Source organism: Sander vitreus, chromosome 21, assembly GCF_031162955.1.
Source record: "Sander vitreus isolate 19-12246 chromosome 21, sanVit1, whole genome shotgun sequence".
Classification (NCBI taxonomy): domain Eukaryota; kingdom Metazoa; phylum Chordata; class Actinopteri; order Perciformes; family Percidae; genus Sander; species Sander vitreus.
The window spans coordinates 26,777,129-26,794,505 of NC_135875.1; the positions used below are offsets into that span (position 1 = coordinate 26,777,129).

General features: G+C 40.9%; 1 protein-coding gene across 1 annotated transcript in view; it reads right to left on the minus strand.

Moving 5' to 3' along the window:
- Nucleotides 1–17,377, minus strand: part of reep3b (receptor accessory protein 3b) — a 52,542-nt gene that overhangs the window by 13,013 nt on the left and 22,152 nt on the right. Inside the window, exons 3-5 of the mRNA XM_078278570.1 lie at nucleotides 9,047–9,123; nucleotides 6,646–6,766; nucleotides 6,408–6,521 (exon numbers count right to left, since the gene is read on the minus strand). Of these exons, the coding sequence (XP_078134696.1) occupies nucleotides 6,408–6,521; nucleotides 6,646–6,766; nucleotides 9,047–9,123 (312 nt within the window). The remainder of the gene's footprint in view (nucleotides 1–6,407; nucleotides 6,522–6,645; nucleotides 6,767–9,046; nucleotides 9,124–17,377) is intronic.

Consider the following 17,377-nt stretch of genomic DNA (forward strand, 5'->3'; position numbering starts at 1 on the left):
AGACCTCACAGAGAACAACACTGATGAAGTGAGTGAGTGTTGAAAACAATTAACTACCAACTCCTCCCCTCAACATCTACAGCCAGCCTACAAAAAGTCTGGTGGTTCCAACTGAATATCTGGAGGGCCGGAGGCTTTAGGCTGTTTTGGGTGAGGTGGAATTTTTTGTTGCAGTCAGACAAATCTCAATTTGTGTGGTTTGTTTTGTTGTAAATGAGCGTGGTCATCTTCTTATTTATGGGCTACTATCATACAACTTAACTACTGACTGCTGCTTAAGTACTAAAAACAGATGTATGTTGTCTTACTAACCCGAACAAATTCTATTAGTTGGATGCAGCTTGAAAAGTAAGAAAGATACCAGCAGAGCCTTTATGTTCATTCATTGCACAGCTAGTGTAAAATTTAACAATGGATGCTTTTCATTGCATTTCAAGAGACTTCTGAGTCTACTGAGCTTGAAATCGTTTAGCTTTGAACCTTTGTGTTTTGGCTCAGCCGTCTGAAGTACACCAAGTCCCCCCTGTGGTCCTGTTACGGACTCGTATGTTAATGGTTTAACTTCACTTTCACAATATCCTTAAATCTCTGACCACTAGAACTTCAGGTCATCCACATCCTTCATCTGACCCATAAGCTGACAGACTGCTCTCGCCTGTTCACTACTCAAGAGTATTAAAATAAATTGCCCAATATTTCAACTTTATAATTATTATTACAACTAGGGCTGGGCGATATGGCCAAAATCTTTTCTGCCGATAAAGATCATCATTTTATATACTTCCAAAATGATATACATCACGATATAGCTTATTTTCTGGTAATTCAATAAATAAATAAATAGTCTGTAAAAATAGCCTATTTTTGTAAAGTGTAAAGAGTATTTTCTCATTTCATGTTATTAGTGCAAAATGCACATGACGTGGATCAGAACATAAAGCGTCGTGCAACACAGTTTGGCCATTAATTCAGACAAAATATAAACAATAGACATTTTTATGCCGCTTTAACGATATATATATATATATCTCTATATCGCCCAGCCCTGATTACAACGGCGTTTCTTGTAAAAATCACTGAAATTGATTTAATTCTCATATTCCATTTCTTTTCCTGTAAAACTATCACTTTATTCTCAAAACATTTTGTTTTTTTCTTGTAAAACTTCAGAATAGTTTTACCTTTATAGTGGCCATACTACAGGAAGAGCTACTGGTTTGCTGCCATTTTATTATTATTATTACATGACAAATGCAGGGGTCAGATGTCATAAACATAAGCATTTAGCCTTCACTGCGTGTCAATGACTTCACGGGTTTCAAAACTGATAAGGCAAATTAATAAACCTCACTCAGAACCTCTGATAGTTAGGGCTGTTAACTGTAGCAGGCTAAGAATTTAGTGTTGTTTATTCTTAACAAAGGTGAGCTTTTTGACCCGCTACTTGCTATCACACAGCTTTTTTCCCCAGCTTAACTACTGACTATAGCGCGACACAAACTGCAACAAGTGTTTGGTAGGATTACTAATACGGGAGATGGACCGGTAGTGACAACGGCAAATGTGATTTTGTGTCCTGGCTGGCAGTTTATCAGGCAGGCCAGACATATTAATATCAGAGATTAAAATGTCTAATCAAAATTCTACAGTGACAAAGAAAACATCATCATGGAAGTAAACAAAAGTAGGCAACAACAAGAAGGGAGGGAAAAAATGAGGAAAATTTGACGAAACAAAGCAAGTGAAAAAAGAAACTGGAAGAATAGGTGAAGTGTTATAATTAAATGAAAGGTGTAAACACACAAACAGTGCAAACATTAAGAGATAAATGAAGAAAAATTAGATTTGTAAATATCGAGTTGAATGTATTTGTAAATGTTGATTCTTTACAACACTAAGAACTAGATGGAAATAGACAGATTTATTTTTCAGCTGCCAGGTCTGGTAAAAGAACATACATGTTTGAATATCAAAGGATGGGAAACATGGTATCATGGAGGAATAATGCTGGTATGAAATGGAAAGTTCTGTCCATGCTGCTTACACTGACTGGTTTTACCTCCCAGAGTAGCCTGCTGAAGCACACAAACCCTAAAGAAAGAAGGATGTCAGTACAGAGAGAGAGAAAGAGAAACAAAGTCAAAAGAGGGTTAGCTAATAAGCAAGCTGGGGCAGATCCACACAACCTCACCCTGACCAAATAGTAAAATAAATAAATAGAAACCACACAATGTGGCTCTCAGTCTTTCCAAATTCAGTGTACATGGTGGTTAGACACTTAGAGCAGAAGCCCAGCAGAAGTGATACAGTTTTCCCACAGGCTCCCAATAGTTGACACCATATTAAGCATTAGCAGCAGAAACATGCCTTTTGATAACCTTCAATCAATTTCAAAACAAAGATCAGACTTTGCAGGGATCAGGGTTGCACTTCTTCATCTAATAAAGACGGTTTCTAGGAAACCTCTATAGTGCAGCCCAATCAAGAGCAACAACTATGTAGACCTGTAGTTACTGTAGCATCACAACCTAGCGTTACTGCCAAACATTACAGTTTTAGAAGACCAAAAAATATACATTTTGCAAATTAAAGCTATAGTGCGTGGTTTCTGTCTCCCCCAAGAGGAATTCTAAGTAATGACAACAAAACGGTTGGCGTGTCCACATGATACAAGCCTTCCGTGATCGCGCTTTACCCCCACCCGTCCTCGATGTAGTTGCTAGTAGCCAAGGAGGATTAAAAAAACATGATGGACTCCTCAGAAGAGGTCATTATCTTCACTTGAGTTTCTGCGCGGGGAAAGTCGCCGGACGCCACAATCTTCTGAACATAGTCACACTGAGACATCCAGAGAGAGTTTTGTGGAGCTGATAGTCTTAATTAGCTTTGTAGCAACTCATTTGGTGATGGCTTGAATGTAACGGACGTTAAGTTACGCACTAAAGCTTTAAGGTATTTGTTTTATTAATGTGTCTACATACATGGAGAATTTCTGTGTTTCAGAGTTGGTAATATTCCTACTGTTTGAAGTGAGTTGAAGATATCCAATTATGCTAAGCTAATGACACTTTTTACTCATTTAGTCAAATATTATTAGCATAACTTTTTGTAATGTGACGTACGTTATGATTTTTGTCAAACGCAATATAAAATGTTTAAGATTGACATGGTTATTAACCAGGTGGTGCAGTGGTCAGCACTGTGGCCTCACAGATAGAAGGTTCTGTCCAAATTAGGTAGAGACCGATTATCGGCCCTGGCTGATTATCGGGCCGTTTTTTTTGGCAGTTTGCAGATTATCTGTATCAGCGTTTTATTTGCCTGATATCTGATAAAGTTAATGTATTAAAAAGTGTTGTACTTCAACTACTGGCTTGGCCTCAGCTCTGTGTCTGTCCCTCTGCTTCAGTTTCACTCACCACTGAGTCTGACATTTTCATTTTCACTGTAAATGCATATTGGTTCCAAATATCGGTTATCGGTTTCATTAACTACTAATAATCAATATCGGCCTTGAAAAAACAGTATGGGTCGATCCCTGGTCCAAAGACATGCAGGTTAGGTTAACTGGCGACTCTAAAATTGCCAGTAGGCGGCTTCCTGTCCCTACGTGTCTGCACTGTGATTGAATGGCGACCTGTCCGGGGTGTACTCCGCCAAACTTAATTGAATCTGAAGATTCTGATTCAGGTGGAACAGCAGCAACAACTGAAGGAAGCAGTAAGAGAAGAAAAAAAACAGTCTGCTTCTTCACACCTGTAGAGGCTTTACAGATGCAATTTAAATCAGCCTCCGGCTACATGCACATCGATATGCCAGTATGCTGCATGCATAATAGAGGTCGGTGCATATAGCACTTTCAAATGTTTGGGTCTCAGGAGTTTCTTACTCAATAAAATCACATCCTAAAAAGAGGCATTTATAAACCAAACCACGGCTCCAGTCTCTGCTGAAATCCTTCAAAGTGCTCTCTGAGCAGTTTTCTTCTGTCTGGCAGGTTCAGACAGATGGATTTTATGTACGGTGCAGCTGGCTGTATTGTACAAGCCAAGGTTAATCAAATTCCAGCTTAGAACGCAAAAAGCTTTTTAAAGGATTCGAAATAGCACTGTGACCTAAAACGGTGATGATAAAACACATGGGGATAGGAAGGAAGAAACAATAAAGACAAGGGGAGGCAAAGGAAATAAAAGAAATGTAAGAGATAAAGGGAGGGAGGCGGGGAAGAGACGAGAACGGTTTTCAGGCAGAGAAGAGACAAATAAAAAGAGACACAAAGCGTGGTAGAGAGAGAGAGAGAGCATGACACTGGAATGCTGGAGAGTGAGAGCTATTGAAGCAGTGATTAATGACATGTTTAATGTTAGCAGAGACAGGAGGGTTTTTACAGGTCCCACACGGGTGTCACTATAAGGACACATACACTATAGTTATGTTAAAGTTAAAGCCAACTATTTTCTACCCCTGGCATTGGTTCTTTTGATCCACATCTCCTTTGTTTCAATATACTTTATGTATGTGTGTGTGTGTGTGTGTGTGTGTATATATATATATACATACACACACACACACACACACACACACACACACACCTCAAGTCATTCCTTAGTGTTTTTATTCGATGCGACTCACAGAACACTGTGGCTAAATTTACATCCAACACAAACTAATTGAATTGAAGAGTAACAGTGGCCCAGTTCTCAAAGGAGTGAGACTGAAGAGCTTGTAAACCAGAGGGGGGGGAAAGAGAGTTATACTCAGTAAACGTAATACAACTTTTTTTCTGCCACATGGCATCGTTTTGTCATGGATTACATGCCACTTTGCAACACAGTAATACAACAGAGACCTTATTTATTGATATTGATTGATTTCAATATTGGTCGATCAAACACCAAAGATTCTTTTGTATCTTAAAATAATGTTTCCAAAAACGAGACATAAGAATAATGGTAATGGTAACAGTAATGGACAATCCCCGTCACATTTACGTCGTCTCTCTCAGTTGGAGGCTGTTCAGTAACGCTCAGAGCTCACTGGAAAAGTGCTTCTAATATCCTTCACTGGTCTCCGTCCAGAGCAACGGGATCTGTTGGTCCATTCTAAATACAGTATATGATATACAGGTGCTGGTTGACAAGTAGCTATAGGGAATGCTTGGTCTATAAAGTTAGCTAATTCTTGGTGGGTAACATAAGATTACGATATCGTTCAACACGCTCCGTTATTTTTAGTATGATTGTTTTGACCACGGTTAACAACTCTGGGCTAACCCATGAATTCATCAGTAACGTTAACTGTACAGATAGACAACTAATCTAATGGCAATTTAGCCAGCTAGCACACTCCATCTGTCTGCCACACTCTCCCGGTCAGCACTTAACTCCGGTGCTAAGGACGCTAACAACAGTTTACTGAACCTTTGGGAAACAGACCCAGGCACCCGAGTCAGAACAGCGGCCATTTGTAACGTTACACCCCCTTTGCGTTTAGCCGTCTTTTTGGATCTGGACGGGAAGGATAACTCTGGGAGTTGGAAGGGGTGTGTGTCGATTCTGCCTTCTCAAACCGCGACACAGGTTCATGGATCTGAGTGTCACGATTTCGGTTTCATATCACATTTCGTTACAGCCCTAGCCGTTTGTGACCCTCCCACACTGCCGGACTATTGCCAGATCGCCGTTTCCCTGTCTGAACGCAGCTTTAGACAGGAGCTCAATAGGGATTATCTGACACACTCAGGTATTCACACAATGCTGATAAAAACCAGTTCACACACACTCATTTATACTGACTTTGTAGTGAGTGGGAGGTATTTTAAAAACACACTCACAGTGGATACATTTGCATGAGCACAATGTTTCTCATCTTCAAGTTAAGATTTTATTCAGGATTCGCTGTAGCGTGTAATGGAACTCTGCTGCATTCTTTTACACACCAATAATTATTTCTGTCCGTTTTCCCATACAAGTGGTTTAGCAAGCCAAGTGAGTACATTCCCTGCCAACAGGTAGAATTTAGCAAAACAATCTGCTGGATTGCTTTGCTGCATCAAACAGGTAGAGAACACTGTTGCATCTAAGCAAAGGAAGCAAAAGGTATAACAGTTTCTTACAAAGTCAGATTGGAAAGAGAATCAAGAACAATACTTATCCTCCTAGTTAAAGACCAAGGTGTTAGGGAGAGGGAACAGGAAGCCGTGGATTTGTGGGACATTTGTCTTAATTTAATGAACCACGAGAGTCAGATATACTGTAAGGTACAAACTGCCTCAGCCATGCTATTGTGAATTTTTGGTGAATACAGAAGGGCATCTTAAGTAAATCTAAGATAAAAATAATAAAAGGAAAAAGTAGCACATTTAAACAAATATCAAACCAAATAGAGTAGAAGCCAGAGACACTTGCCTTGACAGCTGCAGTGACAGCGGCGGTGGCTGCAATGCTCAGTCCCTGCTTGCCAAAGTTGACCATGGTCTCGTAGCTCCTCTCTTTGGCATGCACAATATACTCATCTATTTCCTGCAGGGAGACAACATCAATAACTTTTCTAGTAGACAGTTTAATCAGAGTACAAAGTGGTAAGGCTATAATATTTTCAACAACAATTACATGGATGAATGAATGGATGGATGGATGATCTTACCCTCTCTCTAGAGGACAGCAGAGGGTGCAGACACTTCCTGTAAATAAGACTTGCTCCTCTGGTGTAGGGGGACAGCAGCCAGATCACAAAGGCTATCTTCAGCTCGTAGTACAGAGGAAACCTGGACACACACACACACACACACACACACACACACACACACACACACAATGTTTAGATGAACAGTGTTTGGCTTCCCTCCGGGGCACCAGTGCACATAGCTTCCCGCGGAGCAGATTACCACGCGATTAAAGTGAAAGGCATCGTCTTGCAAAACGACTACAGAGGTCACTGCAGTGTATATGTATGTATATCTTTTTGAAAATCTTTTGACATCATTTTCCTACACATTCATTCACTGGGGTCTCTAACCTGCAAGTTACTTTTTGTAACTTGTGGACATGAGTTACAACACAGAGCGTAAAGGTGCAAGGGCAAAACATACAGATTTATTATCTAAAAAAGGATCACAATGACGCTTCGGGCCAGTATATTGGTTGTGCAACTCTTGCATAAAAGTTTCTTTCACCTTCAAATGGTGTTTCCAATTCCCACAGTGCTAGCTTCTGTGATTGAGGTTAGGGTTTAGGCTACCTCCACTCAACGGATACAATGATGAGTGCAGTACAGAACATATTGTCACTCCCACTCAGGACATCTCAACAACCCCACATTGCACCACAGGGCACCTTTGAGTAGAGGTGTTCTTTGAATTCAATTCACAATGAATGGCAACCTGCCGCATTGCCAGTGTTTGAGTCTGAATGTGTGAATGGCGCGATAGGTTAGGTTACAGTTAGGCCTCTCACAGATGAGTGGTGGGGTTGGTTTCAGGTTAACTTGTAAATGGTGAAGCGGCCCCAAATTATTTATTAAACTTCTTCCCTCAGGTCAGAGAGGCTCACAGGCACAACACCAGGTCCATTGTAGCAAATATGACACTGGTAAGAATCAGCTGGGTCAAAGTTATTTCAGATATCTGGGTTCCTATGATTGGAACATGCCATAAACCCAGTCACGTTTAAGGCACACTGAAACACTGGCTTTAAGATAATGTACCCCTGTAAAGACAGTTGTTTAGGCAGAGTATAATTTAGTGCCTGTTGATGCCCAATGTGAATATTTTCAGTTTCGAATGACTTACATCAACGACTACATGGAACATCACAGTTTGTGAAATACAGTGGACACAAGAAAAAACCTCAAACCAAAGACTCACTCCTGAAGTGTATGTTAAGGCTCTGACACACCAACCTGATGGCCGACCGTCGGGAGAAAAGGCAGTCGGACTGATCAGTCGGCTCCCCGAGGTCAAAAAAGTGCCTTGGAACACACCGAAGCGACGCCGACTTGAGCGTACATTCTGCGCGTGCGTGAGACGTAATACGTCGCCATAACAGCAGGCGGTGCTAATCTGTATTGTTGCCCAAAAAATAAAAAAACGGAGATGACGGAACATCTCTGTAGACCTACTAAACACAGAGCACGTTGCCATCAGTCATTGTTTTCATCAGAGAGTGTTGATAGTAGTCAAGAAGGATCGTTGTTGTCATTACTCGCTGAACGGAAGAAAATACGATGGCTAGTAATAAGAAGATACTGGCGTTGTCAGCTCCGGTTTTCTCGTGCACTGATTCGCTAGTCAAGGGCTAGCACTCATCAGATTGGTCACTGAGAACCGATTCCTACTTGGAATCGTTTCAAAAATTACGATTCCAGTGGAATCATTTCTTTATTGGAATCGTTTAGAGGATTTGGTTTCAAATCTGATCATGGGTCCCAAATTTAACATGCGCAAGTTTTGGTTTCCGTAGCGGCCAGGCGCTTGTTGTGTTGCAGCCTTGGAGCACTGTAAGCAGTGCTCTAGTGTGGCTTTATTTTACATTGAAAAAGCCCGGTAAAATTGCAACCCACCATTGAATCAAAATAAAACTTTCCTCTTATTTGTGAAATAAGCATGTGACCCGTTTCAACTCCAGCCCTCAAAGAATCGGAATCGAGAATCGATGAGAACCGGAATCGAAAGAAAGAATCGCAATTGGAATCAGAATCGTTAAAATCCAAACGATATCCCAACCCTACCTCTGACTGACGACGGCACGGAACACACCAAACTGACTCGAGTCACCGACCTCGCCAGACTGTCCAACGGCCGATAATCGGGTTGGTGTGTCAGCGCCTTTATGACAAGCCCCAGGTTATGTGTTCCTACCTGTGTTGCCAAACTTTCTTCCATCTGTCATTCTCATTAATACAAGGCCTTTCTAATTACATTAGCTACCACTGAAATTCATATATCAACATAAATAATATCAGCAAGGGAATTTCCACTAGTGATAGAACTGTCATTCTACCATCACCAAGATATGACCATATGTGTGTTTATTTGTGTGAAACTCACCATGCCAGTGTCAGGTCGGTGATGGTCTCCACCACAGTGTAGAGAGCAAACACAATCCAGTACATCATCCATCGCACCTACACAGACAGACAAAAACAGAGAGAACACTGAACAATAGAGCGCCACACTTAAGACAAGCATCACCTGCTTCATATGGAACAATAAGCATCCATGACTGCGTCTCTCTCTCTCTCCTCTACGCACAATATAATCATGGAGGAGAATAAATTAGGACTTCCACTGTACTTATACCTTTATTCATCCTTACAAAACATACACCTCAGAAACACTATATTAGGGTGGCAGGCAGACAGTCACATGGCAGGCTGCGGTATTAGCCAGACCCAGCTGCTGCCGCATGACTGAACACACACTGACACTAGCTAATGAAATGTCTGTGTGTGAGTGTGTGAGTGTGTGAGTGTGTGTGTGTGTGTGTGTGTGTGTGTGTGTGTGTGTGGATGGATGAATGAATGAGGGAGTAAAGTCTGTGTTGAGAGAGGGAGAACAAGAGAGAGACACACAAAACACAGACACACACATTTACCTGTCTCACAAGCACAAACTCTCAAAATCACAAACGCCTGCAGTCTGATTCACATTACTGCTGGACTGCTTAATTGGTGACCTCATAGTGAACTCCCTAAACAAACACACACACACACAGAATGATAAATGTAAAGAGGAGAGATAGTGAAACAGAGCCAGTGAGATGGAGAGGACATCTAATTTATGTTTCAATCCACTTGTGTCTCCACCGCTTCTGTCTCTCTTCTACTTCTCCCTTTCATCTTCCACTTCATACCCCCTTCTGTCTCTCTCTGTCTCTTAGAGCATTTTTTTCTCTTTCCCTCCCTCCTTCCTCTCATCAGTAGGGAGGACATTAAGACGTGACCTCAGTGAAATATACAGCAGCCATTTTGCCTTCCTGCGGCAATAGCAGACATTTATTGGCCCCGTCTGTGAATAACTGCCTTCCATTAAAAGAGAAAAAAAAGAAAAAAACACCTGACATCAGCTCTTAACAGCCACACTGGTAAAGCTAAACTTGGGAGACAAAGCATGAAGACAGAGCTGGGCAGCAATGGGGAGTGACCAATACTTGATCCACCCCACCTGGCAAAAAGTTTAATTTAGTGCACGGATTTTCAACGTTTCTTAAGCCAAGGACCCCTTAACTGAAAGAGACGGAGCAGGGACCCCCTAGTACATATATTGTATAAAATGAAGTTGCATATTAAAGTTGGCCTACAATAAGGTGTAGGAAGGCCTAAAGCCTATACACAGCCATTGTTTATGCATAGAATAGTAAGCTATTCAAATTATTGTTGGCATGATTTTGAATCATGTTTTAATGTGAATCCTTATGATTAACTGTATCTGTGGATGGCTACCTTAGTGACTGCCTTGCCTATAGGCCAGTAAGCCTATCATCAATGTTTGTTTGTCTTTAACCAAAAATAGGCTGATTAATATTTGCTAATAATATGTTCGATTCATGTTAAGACATTTTACTTTTTTGAAAAACTTTCAAAAAACTAACAATAATTTGTTGGCCCCCCTGCAGTAACTCTGAGGAACCACTGTTGAAGATCTCTGATTTAGTGAAAAAAAAATGAAATATTTGAAATGAGTAAATACTATTAATGTTGGTTTTTCTTTTGATGTGAACTTAATGAGTAAAATGTAACTATGGATTTCAATTTAATTGCAAAAAGGGCTGCGATTATTTTCATAATCGATTAATCAGCGGAATATTTTCTCGTTTAATCGATTAATAGTTTTGTCTATAACATGTCACAAAACACTGAAAAATACTCATTACAATTTCCCAAGAGAAAATAATTGACTAGTTGTTTCACGTCTACTAAAAGGTTTCTGAATGGGTGCAAAGTAAATGGGAGTAGAAAAGGTTTTCTGCATTAAAACAAAGCAGCCAATTAAGATACATATCAAATAACAAGGAAACCCATGGTGGCTTGTGTATGTGTCTATATGGATCATAGACATGTATTAAATCACTCCATCGGTGGTGACAGTGTCAAGAGAGTCATGTCTTGCCCACCTCTCTGCTGATTTCCACTGAAAGCCTCCCAGTCACTCAAAGGACATAATCCCTCCCTTTCCTCGTAGACTTTTCATTTGAAACATATGTAGGAAGTTTTGAGTCTCACTGACAGTAGCTTAACAGCGATTGCAAAAAAAAAGAAGAAGAAAAAAATAAAAGGCATCGAAATAGTTTGTGAAAGAAATTTGCATTTCTGTTAAAAAAAAAAGTTAAGAAAGTGTTCTTGGCAGAGAGGTGAGTATGACATGAAAATGTGTGCCGTGGAAATGGACATTATACTGAACTGATCTATGGGAGTACACGTAATCCCGTACAGTAAATTGAGAATTCACAATTTATTGCAATTAGCTTCCAGAAATATCATCAACATTTGTTCTGTTCATCTTTGCTGGTCCATCACTTCAGTTATCGCATTTACTTGAGTTGCGAGTTTCATCAGGACAGTTTTGATACAGGCAGGTTAACTGACCCCCGCCCCCCTTCAGATACAGTATTAGGGGACCACTAAGGCCTATATAAAAGAGACTTCAGATACAGTATTAGGGGACCACTAAGGCCTATATAAAGAGACTTCAGATACAGTATTAGGGGACCACTAAGGCCTATATAAAAGAGACTTCAGATACAGTATTATAGGACCACTAAGGCCTATATAAAAGAGAATTCAGATACAGTATTAGGGGACCACTAAGGCCTATATAAAAGAAACTTCAGATACAGTATTAGGGGACCACTAAGGTCTATATAAAAGAAACTTCAGATACAGTATTATAGGACCACTAAGGCCTAATAAAAGAGACTTCAGATACAGTATTATAGGACCACTGAGGCCTAATAAAAGAGACTTCAGATACAGTATTAGGGGACCACTAAGGCCTATATAAAAGAGACTTCAGATACAGTATTAGGGGACCACTAAGGTCTATATAAAAGCATCCAAAGAGCACCATGTCATGGGACCTTTAAAAGCAGGTGTAAACCAGCCGCAAGAGGGTTTCCTGGCATATGCCTCCTGGTGAAATGGCAGCAGTAATCTGAGCAAGATGAAGACAGGCCAAGGAGATGAGCTGAAAAGATTTTTGTCACAAGGATCACACTTTTTCAGTTGAGTGAACACGAAATCATGAAGCGTTACAGATTAAGCAGCCATGCAACATTACAGTTACTGGAAGAAATCAAAGATGACATCATATCTCCGACTCAGTGTTCCATTCCATTCCAGCAGTTGTTAAACTCCTCGCTACATTGCAAATATTGGCATCAGGATCACTTCAAACAGTCATAGAATCAGCAGTGGGAACATGGCAGTCTGCACTCAGCCGTATCATAGCACCAGTACTTAACGCTTTGCTACAGCGCAATTTACGGTATAGTGGGTGGAAAAAGGCGCTGATGCATCAGCTGACGACGTAAGCTGATGTATCACAGCGTGCTCTTTTTGCGGGTTGGCCATGGTGCTGATAACGCTACATTCGCAAATGTACGTACTTCTGGCCCTGTGAGTCAGTAAGTAAGGTAGGTAGATGGCACTTTGTGTATGTAATATTGTTCTTGTGGAGTTAAACTATTTGTTCTAAGTACAAATAAGCTGTATCGACATCCTTCTGATGTATCCATCCATTGTTTACCCTATATTAATTTTGCAGTGGTGCACTGCCGTGAGTCTATTACCAATATGGCATCAGGATTATGTCATATTTTGCAGACGCAATAAACAATTATATTATTTCACACGCCCAGCATGTTTTATCGTGCTCCGGAGTTACGATATACACCATCTGTGCTTAGTTCACGTCTGTAACAGCAGTACAGTCAAGTGTGTTATCTAAACTGCTAAAGTCAGTTGAACCGGTGTGAAAATAAAAAAACGACACGCTAACGGATTTTGTAGCTGGGTTGAACAAGAGAATATTCAGTTAAAACAGATCAGTGATGCTGTTTTGCCCTCATTGTCGTCTGTGAAGTTGGCTGCAATTGATGTAATGTAGCATTACATGTGAAGTGAGCAAAGCGTCAGACTCTGTTTAAAAAAATAGCCTTTTAAATCTACAGATCTCCATTTCCAGATTTGGTAAGAGAAATGGTTAGGTAATTTACCTATATCAACCCAACTGCTTTATGCAGCAAAGAAGTGGATATGAGAATCAGTACTAGCAGAGATCAAGCGACAGAAGCACACAGTGATGAGGACAAAGAGGAGGCTGAGAGCAGAATCACAGCTTACTGCGTCTGACACTGTGAGCCGGTGTGTTAACTCTGTGTGTGTGAATGTGTTACTAACGCAGTGGACTGGGATTTCACTCTCACTGACATTACTTACATCAGCAAAGTTCAACAAGAAAACACCTCCAAGCCCTTACAGCTATATGCTGGTATAGGTTCACATCAAAACCTGAGTTCAAATAGAAATGCATGCTAAGACACAATTTACATTCTGCAATTCCAATGATTTTGAAAAGTAAACCCAATCTCTTCAAACACAGATGGCTGTTTTCCTAAACTGAATGCTGTCATCAGGTGACACTTTCACAGAGCAGAACCTCTGACATATAACTGTTAACATATATCATGGAATCGGAGGGCTTCCAGCCGGGAATTCAGAGCACAAATTAAAGAAATAATTCCATGTTATAGGTTTACAAAGTTGAAAAAGCCCAAAGTCCCCCCCAAAGGGACTTACCATCTCCAACAGAAAACACTGTTCACAAACTGCTCCAAACAGCTCTACTGTAGTCCAGCCTTTACTTCAGAGACAACCGCACATCGGGTACTGTCGGGCTCGGGTATCCATCCTCTAGATGACACTAGCATGCTTGTCAGGGCCCGCCCTACTCTGCTTCTGACTGGCTAGTAGTCCTTTCCTAGCTACTGTGCATGTGCAACTCCCAACAAAGATGAAATAGAAGTGTGATGCCTCACTCTGTAGCTAAAACAGAGAGCTCAACACACAGGGTGAAAAGAGGAGCTGCAGCAATGTGCAGTACAACAAATATATGGTGTTTTTTGAAAATTAAACCATGTAAACCTATTCTGCTATAACCTCTAAATACAATTATGAACCTGAAAATGAGCATAATATGAGGTCTTTATTAATGATTCCACTATTATGTATCTGAAGATACAGGAATAGAGTCCGACCCTCTGCTGCTGAGGTCTGAAAGATTGGTCCAAAATACACTAAAAACTTAGCTGTACAATCAAATCCAATGCTCATCTGATTTGCATTAAACAGATATTTATCTTTAAAAAATTGAACACTTTCTTTGACAAAGTGATTGTCGATTTTGTCATCAACATAAAACTTTATATCAGACATTAACAAAAGCCAACTATATTTTCCTTTTATAATGGTATGTACTAGGGCTGTCAAAATGAACGTGTTAATAGAGGCATTCTACATTAAAAACTAGTACTAGCCGCCTGGAAAGTACTGAACATCACAGACCAATGATTTATAACTGTATCTTCAGGAGTTACAAATTCTTCATTTGAAGGCAATCATTTGATTGTTTAATTTGCACATAGTTTAAGAACACGGTTGCACACATGAATCTTGGCAGCTGCAAGAGAGCTATTACATAAACGGAGATGCCTATCAAAGCTGTTTGGTTTGTATGGGTGCAACAACAACAGAAATGCAGGACACATGCCACTTCCACATGCTGGAGCTTGTACACTGTTTGGGCATGGTTAACATACACACACACACACGCAAAAATGTAATGTAGCAGACAGGCAGTGTCAACAAGTTACTGGCCAACTTCTCAAGTGCTGAATCTAACATGATTACATGCACATTGACAATTTCTGCTTTGGTTCAAATAAATGCAAAACTCTCTGCACAAAAGAGGTGGGTGGCAAATATAAATCAAAAGGCAGGATAAAGCAGTATCTTCTCAAATGCAGACCATCTTATTTAAATAGAGAAATAAAGTGTGTACTGGAGGTTTATTATGGCATGTGACAAAGTATGGCACAACAAATGTGATCTGGTTATTAGGGGTCCAAGCCCGAGTCTGCAAGAACCGGCGGTAGCAAGAGCTATGCCGTTCGCACAGCAGGGCTGTGGAACCATATTGTTTTTGTAAGGATTAATCATCATCATCATACTTTATTTTTCTTCTCCGCCTAAAACTCCAGCAACAACCTAAACCGTACATGGTGGGGGGTTGCCATTTTTAGGACTGGTCCGAAACTCCGCAAGGCGCAACAATTGACCCACTTCCACCACTAGGTGGCGCTATAGCAGAAAAACCCGTGTTTGGCCCTATAACTCCCACACCGTACATTTAAAAACCATATATCCACGCGTTCCCTGGATCCAACTGAATCACGTGATATAGGCCACGCCCATTTCCGCCTAAACTTTTATGCGTGAAAAATCGCGATTTATCAAAAACCTACTTTTTCGAACTCCTTCTAGACCGTGCAACCGATCGGCACGAAATTTTGCAGATAGCATCTCCAGCTGGGCTTGATAACAAGTTAATAAAAAGAATTTTGATAGGATAAATAATTTGTGTAGCTAACTATGAAAACACCATCTTTGCCATATCTCGGCCAAAATAAATGCCATCAACGCCAAACTTTAGATTCTTGTTTGCCATGACCCTCTGGAGGTCCCCCACACGGTTTACGAAAATTGGTCACTACGGGGCGCTACAAGTACAAAAAGTTTATATCTCATGAACGGCTCATCCGATTTTTACAAAATTTGATGGGTACCATCTAGGGACACTCCTGAGGCCATCTCTAGAGTGGGGTACTGAGGGGTCAAAGTGGGCATGGCCTATGGGACCCAAGTCTAGATTCACCACTTACACTAATGTGAACAACTTTATATTTACAGGGTAGATGGACAACGGGTCATGGACCACACCTACCAAAAATGACACATGTGGACCACTAGGTGGCGCTATGTTTTTTTGCCTTTAACTCCCGCATTACACATTAGAAATCCTTACATCCACGTGTTCCTTGAATCAAGCTGAATCACATGATATAGGCCACGCCCATTTCTGCGTAAAATCTTTTTCGCAATATCGCGCAATGCACAAAACCAACTTTTTCGACCTCGTCCTAGGCCATGCGACAGATTAGCACGAAACCTGGTAAATAGCATCTCCAGATGGGCCTGACCAAAAGTCACTCAAAGAATTTTTCTACGTTAAAGTATGCGCATTTTACGACCAAACAAATTTTCCTAGCTAGCTACCACACACATATCTATCTCGGCCAAATTAAATGTTATCAGCAAAGGACTTGGGATCCTTGTTCACCATCTCACTACGATGCTCCATACCAAATTTGGCGAAGATCGGCCTTTAGGGGGCACTATAAGCAATGTTTATTTGTTTTGGCCAATAACTCAATGCATTTAAATGGGAAATTTGCAATTGCAATCTCTCTGCCACAGCCGCTCTGAGGCTCTGTACCAAATTTGGCGAAGATCGGCCATTAGGGGGCGCTATAATCAACGTAGACGAATTTTGGCCCTTTTACTCAATCAATGTCAATGGCATATTTGCAATGGGATTGTACCACAGACCTTGCAGTTCACACTTCTCAATATTTACTGATGTTCTCCTACCGTTACGTTTTGGTTTTTGCTTTTACGTGCTTCCCTGTCATTCTACAATAAACAAACTTCTTAACCCACCTGACACAGTTTCTACAACCTTCTCAATGGACAAATGCTACTCTTTTCTCTCACTTTTTCACTCCAAAATCGTTCGTCCAAAAATATGTTGGTGTCATTGATTCTTAATTTCCCACGAAGCAAAACATAAATCGGCGCCTATGACGCCATTTGCAACAACGTGACCACCTCCCCTGCTCCTTCAACCACCACACCTGCCTCCCCCCTCCACCCTCTCGGTAACTTTCTCATTTCTCTCTGCTGTTCCCTGTGGTCAGAAGGGTTAAGAAGTTTGTTTATTGTAGAGAATTGTTAAAAGTAGTCTGTATATGCATGGAGGTGAATTTTTGACCGCTACGTTTGCAACGGCGACGTACCGCAGACGTCACGGCTCGCTCTCGATATACCAACGTTTGCCCCCCCGCCGCCCGGCTTCGGGTTCCGCTTCCGCACGCTCCCCAGGGCGTCGGGGACGACTGCCATGGGTGGCTTGGGCCCCGTCATAACTGCTTGCAGTTCTAGTTTTTAAGTTGAAATTGTGCTTGCAGAGAAACTGAACATTTGGTCACTGTGTTTTCCTTGCGTAATGAGACCAATGGATTTATTTTTGAAGCTAATGAGCCAT